Source organism: Rattus norvegicus, chromosome 9, assembly GCF_036323735.1.
Source record: "Rattus norvegicus strain BN/NHsdMcwi chromosome 9, GRCr8, whole genome shotgun sequence".
NCBI classification, from domain to species: Eukaryota; Metazoa; Chordata; class Mammalia; order Rodentia; family Muridae; genus Rattus; species Rattus norvegicus.
The window spans coordinates 112,733,602-112,751,476 of record NC_086027.1 but is presented as its reverse complement, the minus strand read 5'-3'; the positions used below and the strand labels follow the sequence as shown (position 1 = coordinate 112,751,476).

The following is a 17,875-nucleotide window of genomic DNA, read 5'->3' as shown; positions in this document are numbered from 1 at the left end:
GTGTCTGACAGGGCAGTCTCCTCCTGTTCAGTCTCTTTTTCTCTGTGTACCAGGAGCCTCTGCTGGTCGCACTTGGTTTTGCAGCCTGTGGGTGAGGCAGGTCCTCCCAGGCTTCAGAGACTTCCGGATGGTACACCTAGGCTGGCTAATGTCTCAAGTGTGTTGTGGAGTTGGGAAGGCAAGCAGATCCACTGAGGACTACGCTCTAGGGTCAGTTTCATGCCCCGTCCCCGTCCCCATCCCCGTCCCCGTGCAGCTTTAGTCACCCTGCCTAAAGGATGGAGCTATGGAAGTCAAACATTCTCCTGGAACTTTAGAGTTCTTAGGCCACCAGTAGTGAGCCCCCAAACAGCTAGAGCTTAGACCGGCAGCTGGCGTTAGGCTCAGGACCATCATTCTCTGCGGCTATTCTCAGGCGAGTCTGGCCCCAGCAACCAAGGGCAGAGCTGCTGACCCACCGTGCCCTTCATTGCTTACGCTGAGTTTCTCAAGAAATCTGCATCAGGGTCTCCTCTCCACAACGACCACCCATGGCTGTCTGATAGCCACGCACAGCAGCAGGTTGCCCTGTGCCCCCTGCCCTGTGATGCTTCTACTCTCTTCAGGCTCTGGAATTACCTTGGTCTGAAACGACAGGTTTCTTCCAACATGGCTCAGGCACAGAGTGGCAGAATGGTCCTTGTCCTACTTTGTTTTCTGAACTGAGAGTCGCAGCAGACACTCAAGCAGGAACTGAAGCAAAAGCCGCGTGTACTGGCTTGCTGCCCAGCTCACATTCAGTTAGCTTGCTTATGTAGCCCTCGCCCTCCAGCCTAGGGATGGTGCTGCCCGTAGTAAGCTGAGCCTTCTCACGTCAATCATTGGTCTGATCTGAGCCACCCCTAGGTGAAGTTCCCATTTCCTGGTTCTCTCTAGGTTGTGTCAAGTTGACAATAAATCCTAAGTCTCAAACCTCTTCTCAAATGCTGCCCTGTCTCATCTCACAGGATGAGTCACTGTCTTACCAGATTCTCAACTGAATTCAAGACTCAAAAGAAGCATTTGCTTGTCTGTTTAAGGTGTTGAATGGGCTCCTTTTGGATGAGACCTGTTTGTCTTCCCCTGCTGGGAACCCTGAGCATTTAACTTAACATATGCAGGAAAAAGGTAGTGGTAACTCAAGGCAATGTCCGATATGTGTTTCAAAGGCCTTGACGGAAGAGTGGAGGTGGGGAGTAGGTTGTAACCCCTGAGAGTACAACTGTGACCCCGGTGTGTGCATCTGTGGCCCCTGTGTCTTAGTCAGGGTTTCTATTCCTGCACAAAACATCATGACCAAGAAGCAAGTTGGGGAGGAAAGGGATTATTCAGTTTACACTTCCACATGGCTGTTCATCACCAAAGGAAGTCAGGACTGGAACTCAAGCAGGTCAGGAAGCAGGAGCTGATGCAGAGGTCATGTGTCTTAGTCAGGGTTCTCTAGAGTCACAGAACTTATGGGTAGTCTCTATATAGTAAGGGAATTTGTTGATGACTTACAGTCTGTGGTCCAACTCCCCAACAATGATCAGCAGCAGCTGTGAATCGAAGTCCAAGGATCTAGCAGTGTCTCAGTCCCACAAGGCAGGCAAAAAAGAGAGAATCTTCCTTCTTCCAGTGTCCTCACCGAGGTCTCCAGCAGAAGGTGTGGTCCAGATTAAAGGTGTGCACCACTACTCCTGGATCTGGTACTTGCTTTGTCCCAGATGACCTTGAACTCAGAGATCTCCTTGCCTTAGTCTCCTGGGATTCATAGCCCCTTTACCTCAAGATCTCCATACCAAGATCTAGGTCAGAAACTTGTATCTCCCAGCCTCAAATCAGAATCCCAGGTGAGCCTTCCAGTTCTGGATTATAGTTCATTCCAGATCTAGTTAAGTTGACAACCAGGAATAGCCACTACACCACGGGCAGATGTTATTTACTGGCTTGCTTCCCCTGACTTGCCCAGCTTGCTTTCTTATAGAACGGGTGACTACCCCAGAGGTGGCACCACCCACAAAGGGCCCTCCTACCCTTGATCACCAATTAATGTAAAATGCCTTACAGCTGGGTCTCATGGAAGCATTTCCTCAAGGGAAGCTCCTTTCTCTGTGATAACTCCAGCTTTTGTCAAACTGACAAAACCAGCCAGTATACCCTGTGTGTGCCTCTGTGACATCTATGTGTCTTCCGTGACATCTACCACTCTTGTGTGTGTGTATCTGTGACAACTGTGTGCACATTTGTGACATCTGCATGTGCATCTGTGACCCCTGTATGTGTACCTGTGACATATCTGTAATGTCTCTGTGTGCATCTGTGACCCTTCTGTGTGCATCCCTGTGACTGGAAGCTCTTTGAAGGCTTCTGCCTCCCTTCTTTACCATGAGCAGTTCTGCCTCATGTTGGACTCCTGTCCCACTCTGCAAGGGCATCTCCGGGTGGCGTACTCAGGGCAGAAGGAGCAGAAAGAACAGAAGGGAAAGACGCATCCCACTCTCTGCGGTACTCGTTGCTCACACTGCGCATTCTGTAAATGCACTGAGTGTCAGCTGTGTCTGAGAGCACAGGACGGTGATCCAGGGTGGATGGCAGAACCAGAATTTTAGGGCAAAGCCCCAGGCTCAGTCATCCTCACAGCTTCAGCTTGCTACACCATCTTCATACAACCAACAGCCAGACAGTAAAAAGTAGAGAAATGGCGGAGAGGTGGCGCCCAGCTGTAATCCAGGCGCTCAGGAGACTGACTGGGGATCGCCACAAGTTAGAGGCCAGCCTGGGCTACATAGTGAGACCTCATCTCAGTAGACGCAACAAAGAAGTGAAGGGGAGTGAGAACGGGGAGGGAGGGAGGAAGGAAAGGCAGGAAGTGAAGGTTGAATGAATGTGGCCATATAATGAGGAACAGATAAGAGAGAGAGTGGCAAAGGCCTTCCAAGAACCAGTAGGAGGCATAGGGAGCCGAGCAACCCCGGCCAAAGTAGCCAGTCTTTGTGTCCGCTCCGGTTCTGCAGGCTACCCGGGAGTCTTTACCGCTGTCTTTGAAGAGCTCTATTTGCCCTCTCCAAGGTGACTTGGGCAGCAGAGCGCAGCAGCAAGTCATGAGTAATCCTGTTTGGGCTTGATCCGCCCTTCTGTGCGTGCCTCTTCTCAGAACCACGGCGACTGTAAGGTCAGAGCAGCGTCGTCTTGGAGCCGTCAGCCTTGAAGATGGATGTAGTGAACCGGTCAGGTGGTCAAGACGGCCCTTAGTGATGAGGATGCCTGATGTGTCCTGAAAAGAAGCTTTGTCTGCGGAGACTGATGGGCGGGCGGATGAGGAGGATTTCAGCTGTGCCGTGGGGAGGTTGGAACGTAGCAAGTCCAAGCACGAGTTGCCTTATTTAGGGCTGGTTCAAGCCTCAGAATAGCTGTTCCTTGACCAACTCTGTGTCAGAGCGAAGGTCCCGTGACTAAAGGACTGAAACCCTTTCCGAATCCAGCCGCTCCGCAGACTACTAGCTCCCGCCATCCCCAAAGCTCGTATGATATCTCCAGCCTACAGAGAAAGCTTCTCTCACCCGCGCCCGACTCGCCGATGTACCCGCCAACGTCGTATTTAAAACCTGTCTTGATTTATGACTTTCTTTGTTCTGTAAAATTATTAAAAACCAAACAAGACTGCTTCCACACTGGAACGTGGGATTTGGAGCGACCTAAATCTGTGTTCCTCAGGCCATGGTCACTCAAAATGGCTACAGAAGAAACTGTCGTTCCCTTTAAGATGAGAGCCCTGGTTTTTTGCTTCGACACTACCAAGTCAAGCAGGAGTTTGATCCAAAGTAAAGGAGTCAGATGCAAAATAAAGGCAGGGTGCCAGGCGTCCACCCTGTCCTTATGGGCCCAAGCATGGACTCGGCTTTTTTAGCAAAAACAGGTTTGAGGCAACTGTTATCATGAGGTATCATTGTGGACTTTGAGGAAATTCCTCTGCTTGCCAATACCCAGGAATCTAAATTGAGGCTCATGACCTTGGGAAGCATGCACTTCTGCAGCAGAACGAATACGTGTCTGATATTCCGGCACTTGGAAAGTTCTAGTTTGTACCCCCCTCCTCCTCCTCCTCCTGCTCTTCCTCTTCCTCTTGCTCCTCCTCCTCCCACTCTTCCTCTTCCTTCTCTTCTTCCTCCCCTTGTTATTGTTATTTCTGAGAACTGATCCTGGGGCCTGATGCTGCTTAGAATAAGCACACCACCACTGAGCTATACCACCTATACTGTCGCATAGAAACACTAGTCTTGGGCTGGAGAGATGACTCAGTGGTTAAGAGTGCTGACTGCTCTTCCGGAGGTCCTGAGTTCAAATCCCAGCAACCACATGGTGGCTCACAACCATCTGTAATGAGATCTGATGCCCTCTTCTGGGTGTGTCTGAAAACATCTACAGTGTACTTACATATAATAAATTAAAAAAATTAAAAAAAAAAAAAGAAACACTAGTCTTTCACTACAGATGGCTCAGCAGACTAGAGCACTGGCTACACTTCCAGAGGATCTGGGTTTGGTTCCCAGGACCCCTAACGGTGGCTCACAGTTTATAACTCCAGTTCTAGGGCATTCGGCACCATCTTCTGAAGCCACTCCAGGAGACAGAGACACATAGGAAGTTCCAGGGCAGCCAGAGCTATAGAGGGAGAAGCTGTCTTGAAAAAAACAAAAGCAAAAGACTCCAAAATGGTAGACTGTGCCCACTTTTAGTCAGAAGAGACTTGGATCTATATTGAAACATTTTCTGTTGGAGAGGATTTCTAGGTTGTGCCTGCCAGGAAGAAGGCCGGCCACACTGGATCCAGCAGAGGAAGCTTTTCTCTCTCTCTCCCCCTCTTCCCCTGTTCCCTCTCCCCTCTCTCCTGGTTTGTTTTTTATTGAGACAGGGAATGTAATCTGTGTTATCCTGCAGCTCACTCTGTAGACAAAGCTGGCCTCAAACACTCAGAGATCTGCCTGCCTCTGTCTCCTGAATGCTGGGATTAAAGACATGGGCCCCCAGGACCCCCATGGATGAAGAAGCACTTTTGACTTTAATGACATATTTACTAAAGGGAAAAAAATAAGAAAGACATTTCTTGTTATTGCGTAAGTCACGGATCATGTTAAAAACAGCTTCTATTAACTCAGAAATATTAAAACATCCCTGGGGTGACGGCGCCATTCTTTGGCGCTAACCATTGTGAACAGTTCCTTCCATCATCTCCCTGCCCTCTCTCTGTTCACCCCTCCATTCTGTCAGGTGTCAGGATGTTGGAGCAGGCATATTAACTAGGCTCTCTTTTCAGGGAAGAGAGAAGGTCTGTGTGAAACTGGGACAGAGAGATCCTTCATTACTGTTTTTCCGTTCAGCTTCTGCCAGGGGAGCACGCTGGGAATGGCAAGAATTCTCTTCTATCGCTCGCTGGCCTTTGTTACCGTTTTCTGGGGCCTTGGGGCCTTTTGGCTTCTGCCCTTGACTCGCTCTGGCCTTGGCTGCAGCCGCTCTGCATTCCTGGGTAGGGCTGGAGCTTCTAATTGGGAGTTGGCACCTGAGGCCTCTCTGCAAACTGGCCACAGACTGGCTTTGTCCCTGGCTGCCTCTGAGTCTCCAGGGACAGATCATTCTCTGAAAATCACTCTGCAGGATCCGTCCTGCAAGATCCGGACCCGAAGCCAGAATGTCTGGCAGGGCTAATTCTCATCTGGGGAGCAGAACCCAGCTGGAGCCAGGTTTGTTTGGAAACTTTGTGTCTTTCCCTCCACGGCTCATTCCTGACCTGCAGTTTTGCTACTGTGAAATTTATGAAGTCATCACATGCGATTAAAGAATTTTGTTTGGAGGATTTCCTGGTATAATACTTTCACTGTATTAGAGACAGGGAGAAGGAGGGAGGGAGGGAGGAAGCAGGGGGTGGTGAGGAGGGAGGGATGGAGGGGGTGAGGAGAGAAGAAGGGGCAGTGTGTGTGTGTGTGTGTGTGAGAGAGAGAGAGAGAGAGAGAGAGAGAGAGAGAGAGAGAAAGAGAGAGAGAGAGAGAGAGAGAGAGAGAGAGAGAGAGAGAGACAACAGTCTACAGATACTCAAAAGTGCCCGTGTACTTTCAGTCAACAATTCTACCTCTTACAGGAGTCATCGCAGATGATACCCAGAATCCATTGTGAGTTTCAGAGACAGAAAGCTTCCAGCTGCCATTTCTAACACCATCCTTACCCCCGCTCCCATTTTATACAATATGAAAACCGAGATAAAACAAGGCCAGGCCTCAGTGTTAGAGAATCTGAGTCTTATTCTCTAAACATTGTTCCGTTATTATTACAACAATAGCTTCTAATAGCTAACAAATATTATGTAGAAAAAGGTTAAAAAATAATAGGAAATTTTGAATTAGAACCAAGATAAGTAGATTTCCTTTCTGTAGAAGTATTTACAACCTCTGATGTACTGGTAATACTTAGCTTCAGTGAAGCAGTGTGCATGGTGTTCCTCAAACGTACTGTATCAGGACAACCCCTCCAAAGAAAACACACACACACACACACACACACACACACACACACACACACACACACACACACACACAGCTATTCGTTCAGAAAACACCCATGGGCCATAGCACCTCCTGTGCCTTCTGATGTTTCTGAAAACCTTGAGTTTAGTTATTGTCCAGAATCTTGTAGGTCTAAACCAAAATCTAGGTTTCCATTTTCTGATGGTTACCTTAGCGTCTACATTGTCTCGGATGGATGTCGTGGGGCAAATGTGTGCAGCAGCCTGGAGCTCACGGTCGCTCTGACTGAGCAACCCCAGCATGTCTGGGATGCTCTAGATGGAGGATGGTTCATTTGTGGATTGGGCCTCCTCTGAAGACCTACATGATTCGTGCTGCAGCCGGCAGGGGGTGTGGGACATGCTTATTACGTTCCTGGTCCATGTTGCCTCTGAGGGCCACGTCGACTTCATGATCCGTGTTGCTGCTGGAGATCATGTTGATGTGTGTGTCCTGTGTGGCCACCTGAGGCCATGTTGATGTCTGTGATCGGTGCTGCTGCTGCTGGCTGCTGTGGGTAAGGAAGCTTCATTTGCTGTGGTGTCTGTGACTGCAGATTCATAACTGAGGATGAGAGACAGTGAAGGCTACTGTGACGACCTCTTCCCCCACTCCACTCTCCCACAAAAAGGAGCAGTGCAGACAGGAAGCTATGATGAGAGTCCTTAAAACCCCGTTATGTGCAGCTCCTCACAGTCCACGGCTTCTGGCGGGAGGGTGGGGAAGGACTGGGGTTTCTTTAAGGGGCTTTGACTGGGAGTCTGACCGAGCTCCAGTGAGTATCTAGGCAACCCAAGTAGGACTTGGTGTCTTTTTTTCTCTCTCTCTCCTTCCTTCCTTCCTTCCTTCCTTCCTTCCTTCCTTCCTTCCTTCCTTCCTTCCTTTTGCAGGGGCACAAGGGTAGGAGGGTGGACCTGGGAGGGGCAGGAAGTGAGTATGATTGGGGTAGGTTATATGAAATTCCCAAATAATCAATAAAAATATGTTGGAACAAAAGAGAAGGAAAAACAGAGAGTAGCTGCTTTTCAGAAAGGTCATTACTGTCCTTTACTTGAATCCTGAAGGTCCATGTGTTAAATGTCACATCCTCAGTGTGGTGCTATTGGAAGGTGGGAAGAGCTGTAGAGGGTGGGGCCTGTCTTTATGTCACTGGAGTCATGCCCTTGGAGAGATTTCGTGATATCCTGGCAACTTCTGTCTCTTGTTCTCTTACCCCTCATGGAGTGAGTGGTCTTGCTCCTGCCATGGTATGTCTCCTTAACTACAGGCTAAATCTGACCAATTGATACTAGGCTAGAACCCCCAAAACTCCCTCAGAGACTTTGTTAGTGTGATAGGAAGCTGACTACTACCATATTCATCCACAAAAGCTGGGAAGTCCAGCATGCTGAAGGCCATTCCTTTTACGATGTAAACAACCACAAAAACCAAGTAGTCAGGGCTGGAGAGATTGCTCTTCCAGAGGTCCTGAATTTGGTTCCCAGCACCCATGTTGGGCAGTTCACCACCACCTCTTTAAGTCCAGATCCAGGAGGATTCAGACATAGATACACATACACACACACACACACACACACACACACACACATACACACACAGAGACAGACACACAGACACACACACACACAGACACACACACACACATACACGCAAAACAAAATCAAAAAACAAAAACAAAACTAGTCACATGTCCAAAGAACATAGATAACCATCTCTTTGAAGAGACACGTTGACTTTGCAGAATTTTCTGTGATGCTCTTAAATGGTACCTGGGCATTATCTGAGCACTAAAATTTAAAGTGTATTTTGTTGGGTGGTCTGTGAAGAGTTGGGATTGGCTCGTGTCTGATATGTCCATTTCTAAGTAGCCTTTCAAAGGAGGTTTTAATAAGAAAGCTTTTACCAACCTCCTGCAATTGCGACCTTTATTACGGAAGAATCTTCTGTGATCTTCCTGTCGGTATTAATTCTGACCTCTTGGGGAGTAAATTATATCACACCAGTCGGTGGCTGAGTGTGTGCACTTCTGTTCTCATTGTCTGGAATAAATGGATGTATATTGTAAGCTAGAAATGAGTTATGTCTTTGCCCTTCACAGATATTACCCTTTGGTCAGTGCATTATTGAGTTTCGGAACTGAGGCATTAACTTTTAATTTATTAAAACCCCTAAGTCTCCAGCTATAGAGTCCTTTAAGTGGCTTCACCAACAGATTTATTTCGGAGTGATTCCTCTGTGGGGGATGGAAGAGGGCGTAATGCATTGCACGCTGAGGGGTTTCAATAATTCACGAGACCCGCACGCTATTGGCCCTTCAAGAGGCAGCTTTGGCGTCAGAGCCCAAAGGGAAATCTCCCTCACGTGTCTGACTTCTGAGAAGTGGGGTTGGTACTCACTCTTTAGCAGAGGCTATTGTGAAAATGAGAAGGGGCGGGGGGACTCATCTGATTGGCTAAAAGGCTGCTTTGTATGAATCCTCTACCTTTAGCAAAGCCTGGTGTTACAGACATTTCTTCTTCCTCCCAAGAACCAGAATCCTGCCTGGTCTTGACATATGAGGCACTAGTGCATTGCCAAGGGTGGGCTGCCCGTGAGTCCTCCTCGCAGCATAGCAGTGAGGGCAGACGTAGGGGAGGTCTGTGACCTGGCGTGGTGTTCGTGGGCAGAGGAGAGGGGCTGGCTCTCCCTTACTCCATTTCTTAAAAGCCACCAAACTGCAGAGTGGTCTTCCTTCGAGGAGAGACTTGTGTGTGGCATCCTGGCTCCTCTCTAGGTCTTCTGAGCATCCCAACGAGAAGCACCCAGTGGGAAATAGAAAGAATGAGTGGTTTCGTTGCTGGCCAGAAAAACTGAAGGATTCATCTTCCCTCTCCCTACTTTATGCCCCAATAAAAATGGCTGATTTTTAATTAATTTTTTGAAATGTCTTTTATTTGGAGGATGTGGTTCTCTCCTTCCACGATGTGGGTTCCTGGGATTAAATGCAGGTCCTTAGGCTTGGTGGCAAGTAGGCTAACCTGCTGAGCCACCCATCCCACCGGCCCTGATTTTTTACTCTAACCTGAAATCGTCTTACTTAAAATTATTGTGCGATTTATATGATGCAGTCTTTTAAATGTAAACATTACTGGGCCTTCTACTGCTAAATGTTTGGGGATGACCTAGTATTTATACATCCATTGCTGTCTGCCTTTTTCACAAGAAATTCTATCATTTCTGTTGCCTTTAGACATTTTTTTCACTTTATAGTATGTCAAACAGATGCTTTCCTTTAAATAAAATTCCTCTTCAGTTTAGGGGTTGTGGAACATTCCGTTATCCACATAACGTTTTAGTCAGCCTCGGCTAGAACAAAATGCCCCAGAGCAGGTGGTTTAAAGAGCAGACCTTTCTTTCTCATGGTTCTGAGGTAGATCAAGGTGCTGCCTTATTTAATGTCTTGTGAAGGCTTCATTCCTGGTTCACAGACAACCTCCTCCTTCCTGTATCCTCACATCCAGGAGACCTTCTTCCTCTCCATGTCATCCTCCAATTCTATCGTGAGACTCTCTTCTGACCCCGTGACCTATGACCTCCCATGATCCTCCCACCCAAATGTGCTATGACGAACCTTCGCGTTCTTTGATTTTTTTTTTACTTCTACTACAACATAGGGAAATGTCTTTCTGGGCCTGGCGGCCACGCTAGCATATATTTCCTGGAAGTAGACTTCTGGGTCAAAGGGGATGCACCCGTCAGTTCCTGCTCTGCCGTCCCCGTGGCTTTGCAGAAAGCACTAAATACCACCCCATGTACTAGGTGAGCGTGTCCCGCTCTCCAGACCCGACTCTAACACAGAATCTATGACCGTTTAACGTTTATTGAATTGCTAGGAGCCCCATCATTTCGGTTCATTCTTCTTGCTAATTGAGTAAGTTTAAGCATTTACTGGTGACTCGTAGCGAGCCCTTATCATCTCTCCATCTCTCTGTTGAGCTCTTTTTCACTCGCTGGCCTATCCCAACAGATCTTTAAATAATAATAATTAAAAAATACAAATTAGAAGTAGGTCCTCTTTCAAAATATACGTGTAATATATACATTCAGAGAATGGTTATCCATCTCATTCGAGGATGAGTGATTCTGGTTCTTTTTTTTTTTTTTTTCTTTTTTCTTTTTTCTTTTTTTCGGAGCTGGGGACTGAACCCAGGGCCTTACGCTTGCTAGGCAAGCACTCTACCACTGAGCTAAATCCCCAACCCCTCGATTCTGGTTCTTAACATTCCTGGCTTGGGGGCTGAGGCCCGTTGGATGTGTCACCATTAGCCGACCTTGGTAGGCAATAAGGCTTTGCCTGACTGGCAGCCGGCTGGCTCTCTGTTCCTCCTCAGTAACTCTGCAAGGGTCTAGAGCTCTGATCTCTCCTAGGAATCCGTCTTCTCCTTACCACTGCACAGCTCTAAAGAGACTGGCCTGGGTCAGTAGAGGAAAGAAAATACATCTGAAAATAAATCTGTATCTGGCTTTTGGCCCAGAGGAGATTTCACAGTCCATAAACCACAAGCGTTTGTATAGTTGGGGAGCAAAATTTATTATTTAATAAGTCCTGGAGAAGTCCAAGGTGGTGGTGGTGGTGGTGGTGGGGATTCAGAGCTCCCACGGGGATGATGCAGCATGAAATTTTAATGCGTGGCTTAGGAATGCTTAAAATCTGTTTGCTCACTGCGGCCTAAGACTGCTGATTGCTTTTCAACAGTTCCATTCCCTGGCTCCCATGTATTACCGAGGCTCGGCCGCAGCCGTCATAGTCTATGACATCACTAAGCAGGTAAGAACGTCTCCAACTTTGGACGCCCCAGTCCACTCGGTGACTGTCCCAGAAACACCAGAGCAGACTGCTTCTCTGTGATTCTTGCCAGCCCCATGGGGGAGGCTCAGCAGTGCGGCAGGCAAGAACACTGAAAGCTGTGCAGCCAGTGTGTTTCCGCTCACCAAGCCGCTTTGATTGATCCTCTAATTACAAAAGCAATAAACGTTCATCTGAAAGCTGACCTTTTAAAAATATCTATTCATTTTAGGTGTATGAATATTTTACCTGCATTATATCATACACCATGTGTGTGTCTGGTTCCACGGAGGTCAGAAGAGGGCATCGGACCCTTTGGAACTGGACGTGTACATATTTATGAGTCCCATGTAGGCGCTGGGAACCACACCTGGTCCCTCTGAAAGAGCAGCCGGCGCTTTTAACTGCTGGGCTATCTCTCCTCTTTCCACGTTAAAACTGAGCTTTCTCAGAGGCCAGGCCACGCCCTTTAGCACTTTCCTTGAGAACGTTTTAAGTTCTGCCTGTTTTATCGTTGTAGCTTATTTTGTTAGTGGTTCATTTGCACCATTCAAAGGTCAGAGGTAACATTTGTGTTTATAAAGGTAACTGTGTGTGTGCTTGTAGGTGGTTGTCCCCATTTATCTGTGGTTTGACTTTCTGTAGTCCTCCTTATCCAAGGTCAACTGCCCTCCAAAACTATTCACTGGGAAAATTCCAGAAACAAGTGGTACATTTAAAACAATGTATTCTGGGGCTGGGGATTTAGCTCAGTGGTAGAGTGCTTACCTAGGAAGCGCAAGGCCCTGGGTTCAGTCCCCAGCTCCGAAAAAAAAAGAACCAAAAAAAAAAAAAAAAAACCCAAAAAACCACAATGTATTCTATCTTTGTGATTACTTTGTTACTGTTTTTATCTTACTCTGCCCACTTGTTTGCTTCAGCTGTGCCGTAGGCACTCCTGGAACAGAAACAGGTTGTTTCTTGGCTTGGGTTCCAAGCCAGTGTTAGGCGTCCACTGAGGACCCTGGAGTGTGTCTCCTCACATGAGATCGACTGGAATGTATTTAGAGGTATATTCATTAACAAGCAAGTGCTTTGATTTGGTGTGGTTCCTCCTGCCCCAGTCCCTCTGAAATGCCGAGTGATAGATGGTTCTTTGATATTGATTAGTCCATGAGTTCTGACAGCTTCCACCAAAATGTCAGCCCACCCGGCCTCTGCCCTAGAGTGAGGTTATCAGTGAAAGGCAAGCAGGGCCTGAACAAACACATTTCTCCTGAAGTAAGCCTCAGTATTTGCTTGATTCTGAGATTCTGGTTCCCATAGAGTGAAGGCTGTTCTTTCTAGTCAATGGTGTTTCCCGAAGAAAGTTACAAATATGATTTTTAACTCCCTCAAGCTTTAACTTAGAAAGAGGCATCTTGGGGTTGGGGATTTAGCTCAGTGCAAGGCCCTGGGTTCAGTCCTCAGCTCCGAAAAAAAAAAAAAAAAAAAAAAAAAAAAGAAAGAGGCATCTTGGCTAGTGTTAAGTAAATGTCCGATAAAAACATTTTTTCCCATTGAATTACACAGGGCTCATATCTCTACTTCTTTGAAGTGTACCAATGGCTTTCTCAGTGATTCACCTTGTTTTTTGGTTAGGATTCATTTCATACCTTGAAAAAATGGGTTAAGGAGCTGAAGGAGCATGGCCCAGAGAACATCGTGATGGCGATTGCCGGGAACAAGTGTGACCTATCAGATATTAGGTAAGACACATTTCGTGTGTGTGTGTGTGTGTGTGTGTGTGTGTGTGTGTGTGTGTGTGTGTGTGTTTGAGAGAGAGAGAGAGAGAGAGAGAGAGAGAGAGAGAGAGAGGTGTGTGTCACAGCTCCCACCAACAAATGTCTCTGCCTAAGTGCACTTATGTCTCCGCCCATTTTTATGCTCTGTGTAACGATGTAACTGCTGGCCCCTCACTGCGGCCATCAGCCTGATATTATGATGCCAGAGTGGAATTCCAGGAGAACGATATAAACCTTATGGTTCCTGCAACGGTGAATAATAAATCAAACTGCCTCTACATCTCTATATAGCACAGCTCATGGTCAGACTAGATTTACCACCTTATTCTTCTTATCAACATTACTGCGAATATAATTTTAGTAACACTTTCATGTACAAATGGCCACGAGAAATCTTGATACTGTTCACAACATCTGCTTGGTTTAGATTTTAACCTGAGGATGTGGTCCAGTCTATATAATAATGTTACTATTTTGACATAATATCTGAGTCTGATACATTTTATCACCCCAGCAGCAATTACTTATGGGACTTCCTTGACCTCCTGTCTTAATCCTTTTTCTAATCGTGAGATCAGAATACCCACGCTGGGTTTTTATAAAGAAAAGACGTGCATTGTGCTTTGCCAGTGTTTCAAGAATGGAAGTCTGGTGGCTATATCATAGTACAACGTGGTTGAGAGACAGAGAGGGAGCAGAGGCCATCCGCAGAGTTGATCACTTGGTGAGGCAGGGGCCCAGCGAGATTCAGTGGCTTAGGTCTCTCTTTTTACAACGAGCCATTCTTGCAGTAGCTAAGCAGTGTGTCACGAGAACCACACTGATCCCTTCTGAGGGTTCTCGACTCCCTGACCTAATCCCCATCCATTCTTCCACCATGCTTCTTGCTCATGCACCTTGAGGGCTACGCCCAAACTGTGGCATGTGGGGGGTGGATTAGAGGCTTTGTCCTTATCTGGCCTGTTAAGTTCACTGTTTTTGTAATGAATGCCACTTCAAAGGGTTATGGACTAGTCATCCTTTTCCGTGACAGAGCCATTCCAGTCTCCAGTGGATATCTGAAACCATAGGTTACTTCATAGCCCATGAATGTTACTTTTTTTTCTGCATATACAATTCTATGATGAAATTAATTTTATACAACATGCACAGTAATAAAGATTGAAACACTAATAAGATTGAATGGGATTGTAATAGTGTAATATAGTTTAAAATGTAATGCATTATTTATTTCTGGAATTTTCCATTTGATATATTTGGATTCAATTGATTGTGGGTAACTGAAGTCCTGGGAAGGCAAAACACTGACGGGGAGGCTTCTGCTGCAAACTTGCTTTGCCTCTGTTTCCTTGATTCTGAGTTCTAAGGAACCCCTGTTGGTGGTGGTATTCATAAAGAGCTGCACCGTGCTTCTGGTTTTGATACCTAAATACAATTAAACCAAAATTAAATAAGCGTTGAAAATGGATCTTGCCAAAGTCCTTAAGATGGAGTTTGGTAAATTACTCTGTTTCTTTGTGTTTGCAAACATGTTATATCACACCGCCTCAGGTTAGTTTGTAATCTCCGTGAGCTCCACTTAATCACCTGTTTTTCTGGCGGCTGGACTAGTCTTTAAGCTCTCCTACTCAGATCAGATATTCTCCTTTATTGTAATCCCGAAGCAGCTTTTTGGCCAGTGTTTCCTACCCTGGGTGCTGGGTGGGCTGAATCGGCCTCACTGAAGAAGGTGGGTTCATCTGACACCTCATTGTGGTAAAGGGGAACTTTGACAAAGAAAGCGTGTGTGTGTGTGTGTGTGTGTGTGTGTGTGTGTGTGTGTGTGTGGTCTGATGAACTAGAAGTTAAGCAAAATTGATTTCAAATTGAATGGGATAGGATTGTTTGCTACAAGGAGCTGAAACCTGACTGAGATTAATCTTAGGAAAGATTAGGCATGAGAAGGTGCTGTCCCTATGATAGCTCCGGCCTTTGCTATGTTCCCATTGGTCTGTGGAGAAATGCTGGCCTGGCACCTCAGTTTCAGTTCTCCATACCTGACAAGGAGCTCGTCGTGGTCCACAGAAGGAATGTGACCAATACAAGATGGGAGAGGGCGGGGGCTCTTGATGAGGGACAGCCTCAGATCAGCACAGCCTCCAGATAAAACAGGATCGCTACCTCTCATTCCCAGGGTAGGCTCACTGGAGTTCTCTGCAGACATCCCGATGTCTGCCCCACGTTGTACAGATCCAGCTAAGATGAACTGGCCAACAACCCAGCCATCTTACTCAACTCTACATGTGTTCACAGCCAGCTCTCCTGTCCCAGAGGCTGTGGTGATATCCCGGCCCAGTGTCCCAGAGGCTGTGGTGACATCCCGGCCCAGTGTCCCAGAGGCTGTGGTGACATCCCGGCCACTGTCCCAGAGGCTGTGGTGACATCCTGGCCACTGTCCCAGAGGCTGTGGTGACATCCCGGCCCACTGTCCCAGGTGGCACAGCAGCCTTTCTGCTCAGCCTCCTTTGCTTCACTAGTGTGGCCTCAGTGAGGTCTGAGTCCAGCGCTTGCTTCAGGATCCCGCAGGTGTCCAGAGCGTGGGATGTAGCCTTTGTTTTGCTGCCAGTCATTCTCGAGGGCCCTCCTTTGGATTCTGCAACAGAGGAGATGACTTTTTATTGTAGTTCCTGTTCAAAACTCTGAAGAGGTCAGTGAGAAAGGCTGGTTGATTTTTATTTTAAAAAAATTGATTAATCAGTTAGTTTAATATCTATCTCCCTATCTATCTATCTACCTCTCAATCATCTATCATATATCTATCTATCATATATCTACCTATTATCTATTACCTATCTATCTCTCTATTATCTATCTGTCTATCCATCTATTGTCTATCTACCTATTATCTATCATCTGTCTATCTATTATCTATCTATCCATCTATCTGTCATCTATCTGTCTGTCTATCTATCTATCTATCCATCTATCTGTCATCTATCTGTCTGTCTATCTATCTATCTATCTATCCATCTATCTATTATCTATCTATCATCTACCTGTCTGTCTATCTATCTGTCTATCTGTCTGTCTATCTATCTATCTATCTATCTATCTATCTATCTATCTATCTATGTGCACCTGTCCTGGTATGCTTATCAGAGACCACTTACGGGGGTTCCTCCCTCTACCATGTGTGCCCTGCAGGTTGAACTCAGGTCGTCAGGCTTGGCAGCAAGCGCCTTTACTCTCCTACTCTCCGAGCCAGCTTGCCAGCTCTGCATGAGTTCCTTGAGGTTTGTTTTATGGCTTAGCCCGTGCTGTATCCTAGAGAGCTTTCCAGAGAAGCCTCAGGCCAGTAAGGTTCTGGTTTTTTGTTTTAGGTTTTTTTTCCGCTTGTGTCTGTGGTATGCGTGTATATGCGTGTGCATGTTTCCATGTGTGCAAGTGCATATGGAGGTCAGAGTTGGTGTCAGGTGCCCTCTTTGACCTGATACATTGAACGGGGTGTTGGCTGAAGCCAGTGCTCACCAGTTCAGGTAGCATGGCTAGCCGGCTTGCCCTCGGGGTGCAGAGCCACCTCTGGAGTGCTGTGATTTCAGATGGGCCACCATGTCTTCCCATTCTAATTCTTTACAATTGCATGGTAACTGCTTTCCCCACCGAGCCATCTCGCCAAACCTCCCATCGATTTTTTTTTTTAACATTTTTTAACTTTCCTTTTCTCTTTTGTGCAGTGGAACTAGAGATCAGATTTAGACGGTGTGCATGCTGGTGCTGTACCACTGAATGGCTAAACAAGCTATAAGCCTCTCTAAGTTGACCTTTGAACTCTGTAGCTCCCAGCAGGCCTTGACATTGCTCTCCTCCCATCTTGCTGTCTTGAGGAGCTGAGATTATGAACAGGTACCACCAGGCCTGGCCTAAAGACATATTCTTATATTTGCTGTCTCCCTTGAAGAAAGAGATGATAGGTAGGTAGGTAGGTAGGTAGGTAGGTAGGTAGATAGACAGACAGACAGACAGACAGACAGAGAGACAGAGATGGAGAGACAGAGAGAAACAGAGAAAGACAAAGAGAGCACCAGCCTTTGAAAATAACACTGCCTTAGCTAAATTTTAAATTCCTTTTAATTTTTAGAATCTCATTTACTTGTGAGTGGTTGACACTGGTGTTCCATTTATGATAATAATATAAAACTTTCTAGAAAAAATGTTAGTGCTGGTTTATGACATGTACATGGGAAATTTTTAAGGATTGTACTGGAAAGTTCTTACATGAAATAAATAGGTTCAGCCACATTGTAGGATGCACGACACAGAAAACTCAATTACGTTTCTGTTTATTAATAGTAAGTATGCAGAAAGTGAAATAAGGAAAAACATCATCCCCGAAGTCTGAGTTGGTGAGGGGCTGGCAAGATGGCCCAGCGAGTAAAAGCACATCTGAGCTCGGTCCTCAGAACCCACTGTGGAAGGAATTAACCAGCTCTTGAACGTTGTTCCCTGGTCTCCACAAACACCCCGTGCCATGTGTCCGACTGCTGACAGGCCCCATCCTGTGCACACAAATAATGATTGTAGTTAATTACACACTAGTGAGGTTGGAGCAAGGCAGGTCATTGATGCTGGCCTGGTGTGAGGAGGAAAGCAGGGCCAGCAACAGAGCCAAACTGAAACAGCTCCACAATTGCTTGCAAAGGCAAACCTGCCGTTTCCATCCAACAGAACAACCACACACCTGGACATCTGTGTCA

General features: G+C 46.6%; 1 protein-coding gene across 2 annotated transcripts in view; it reads left to right on the top strand.

The window, feature by feature from the left end:
- The window catches only part of Rab31 (RAB31, member RAS oncogene family), a 134,509-nt gene that overhangs the window by 76,628 nt on the left and 40,006 nt on the right, over window positions 1-17,875 (top strand). Inside the window, exons 4-5 of one of the 2 annotated variants that reach the window (NM_145094.2) lie at window positions 11,290-11,361; window positions 13,000-13,106. In NM_145094.2, coding sequence (NP_659562.2) covers window positions 11,290-11,361; window positions 13,000-13,106 — 179 coding nt within the window. Of the gene's footprint in view, window positions 1-3,014; window positions 5,852-11,289; window positions 11,362-12,999; window positions 13,107-17,875 lie in introns of those variants that run through there. The other variant, XM_039083027.2, reaches the window with a different exon arrangement.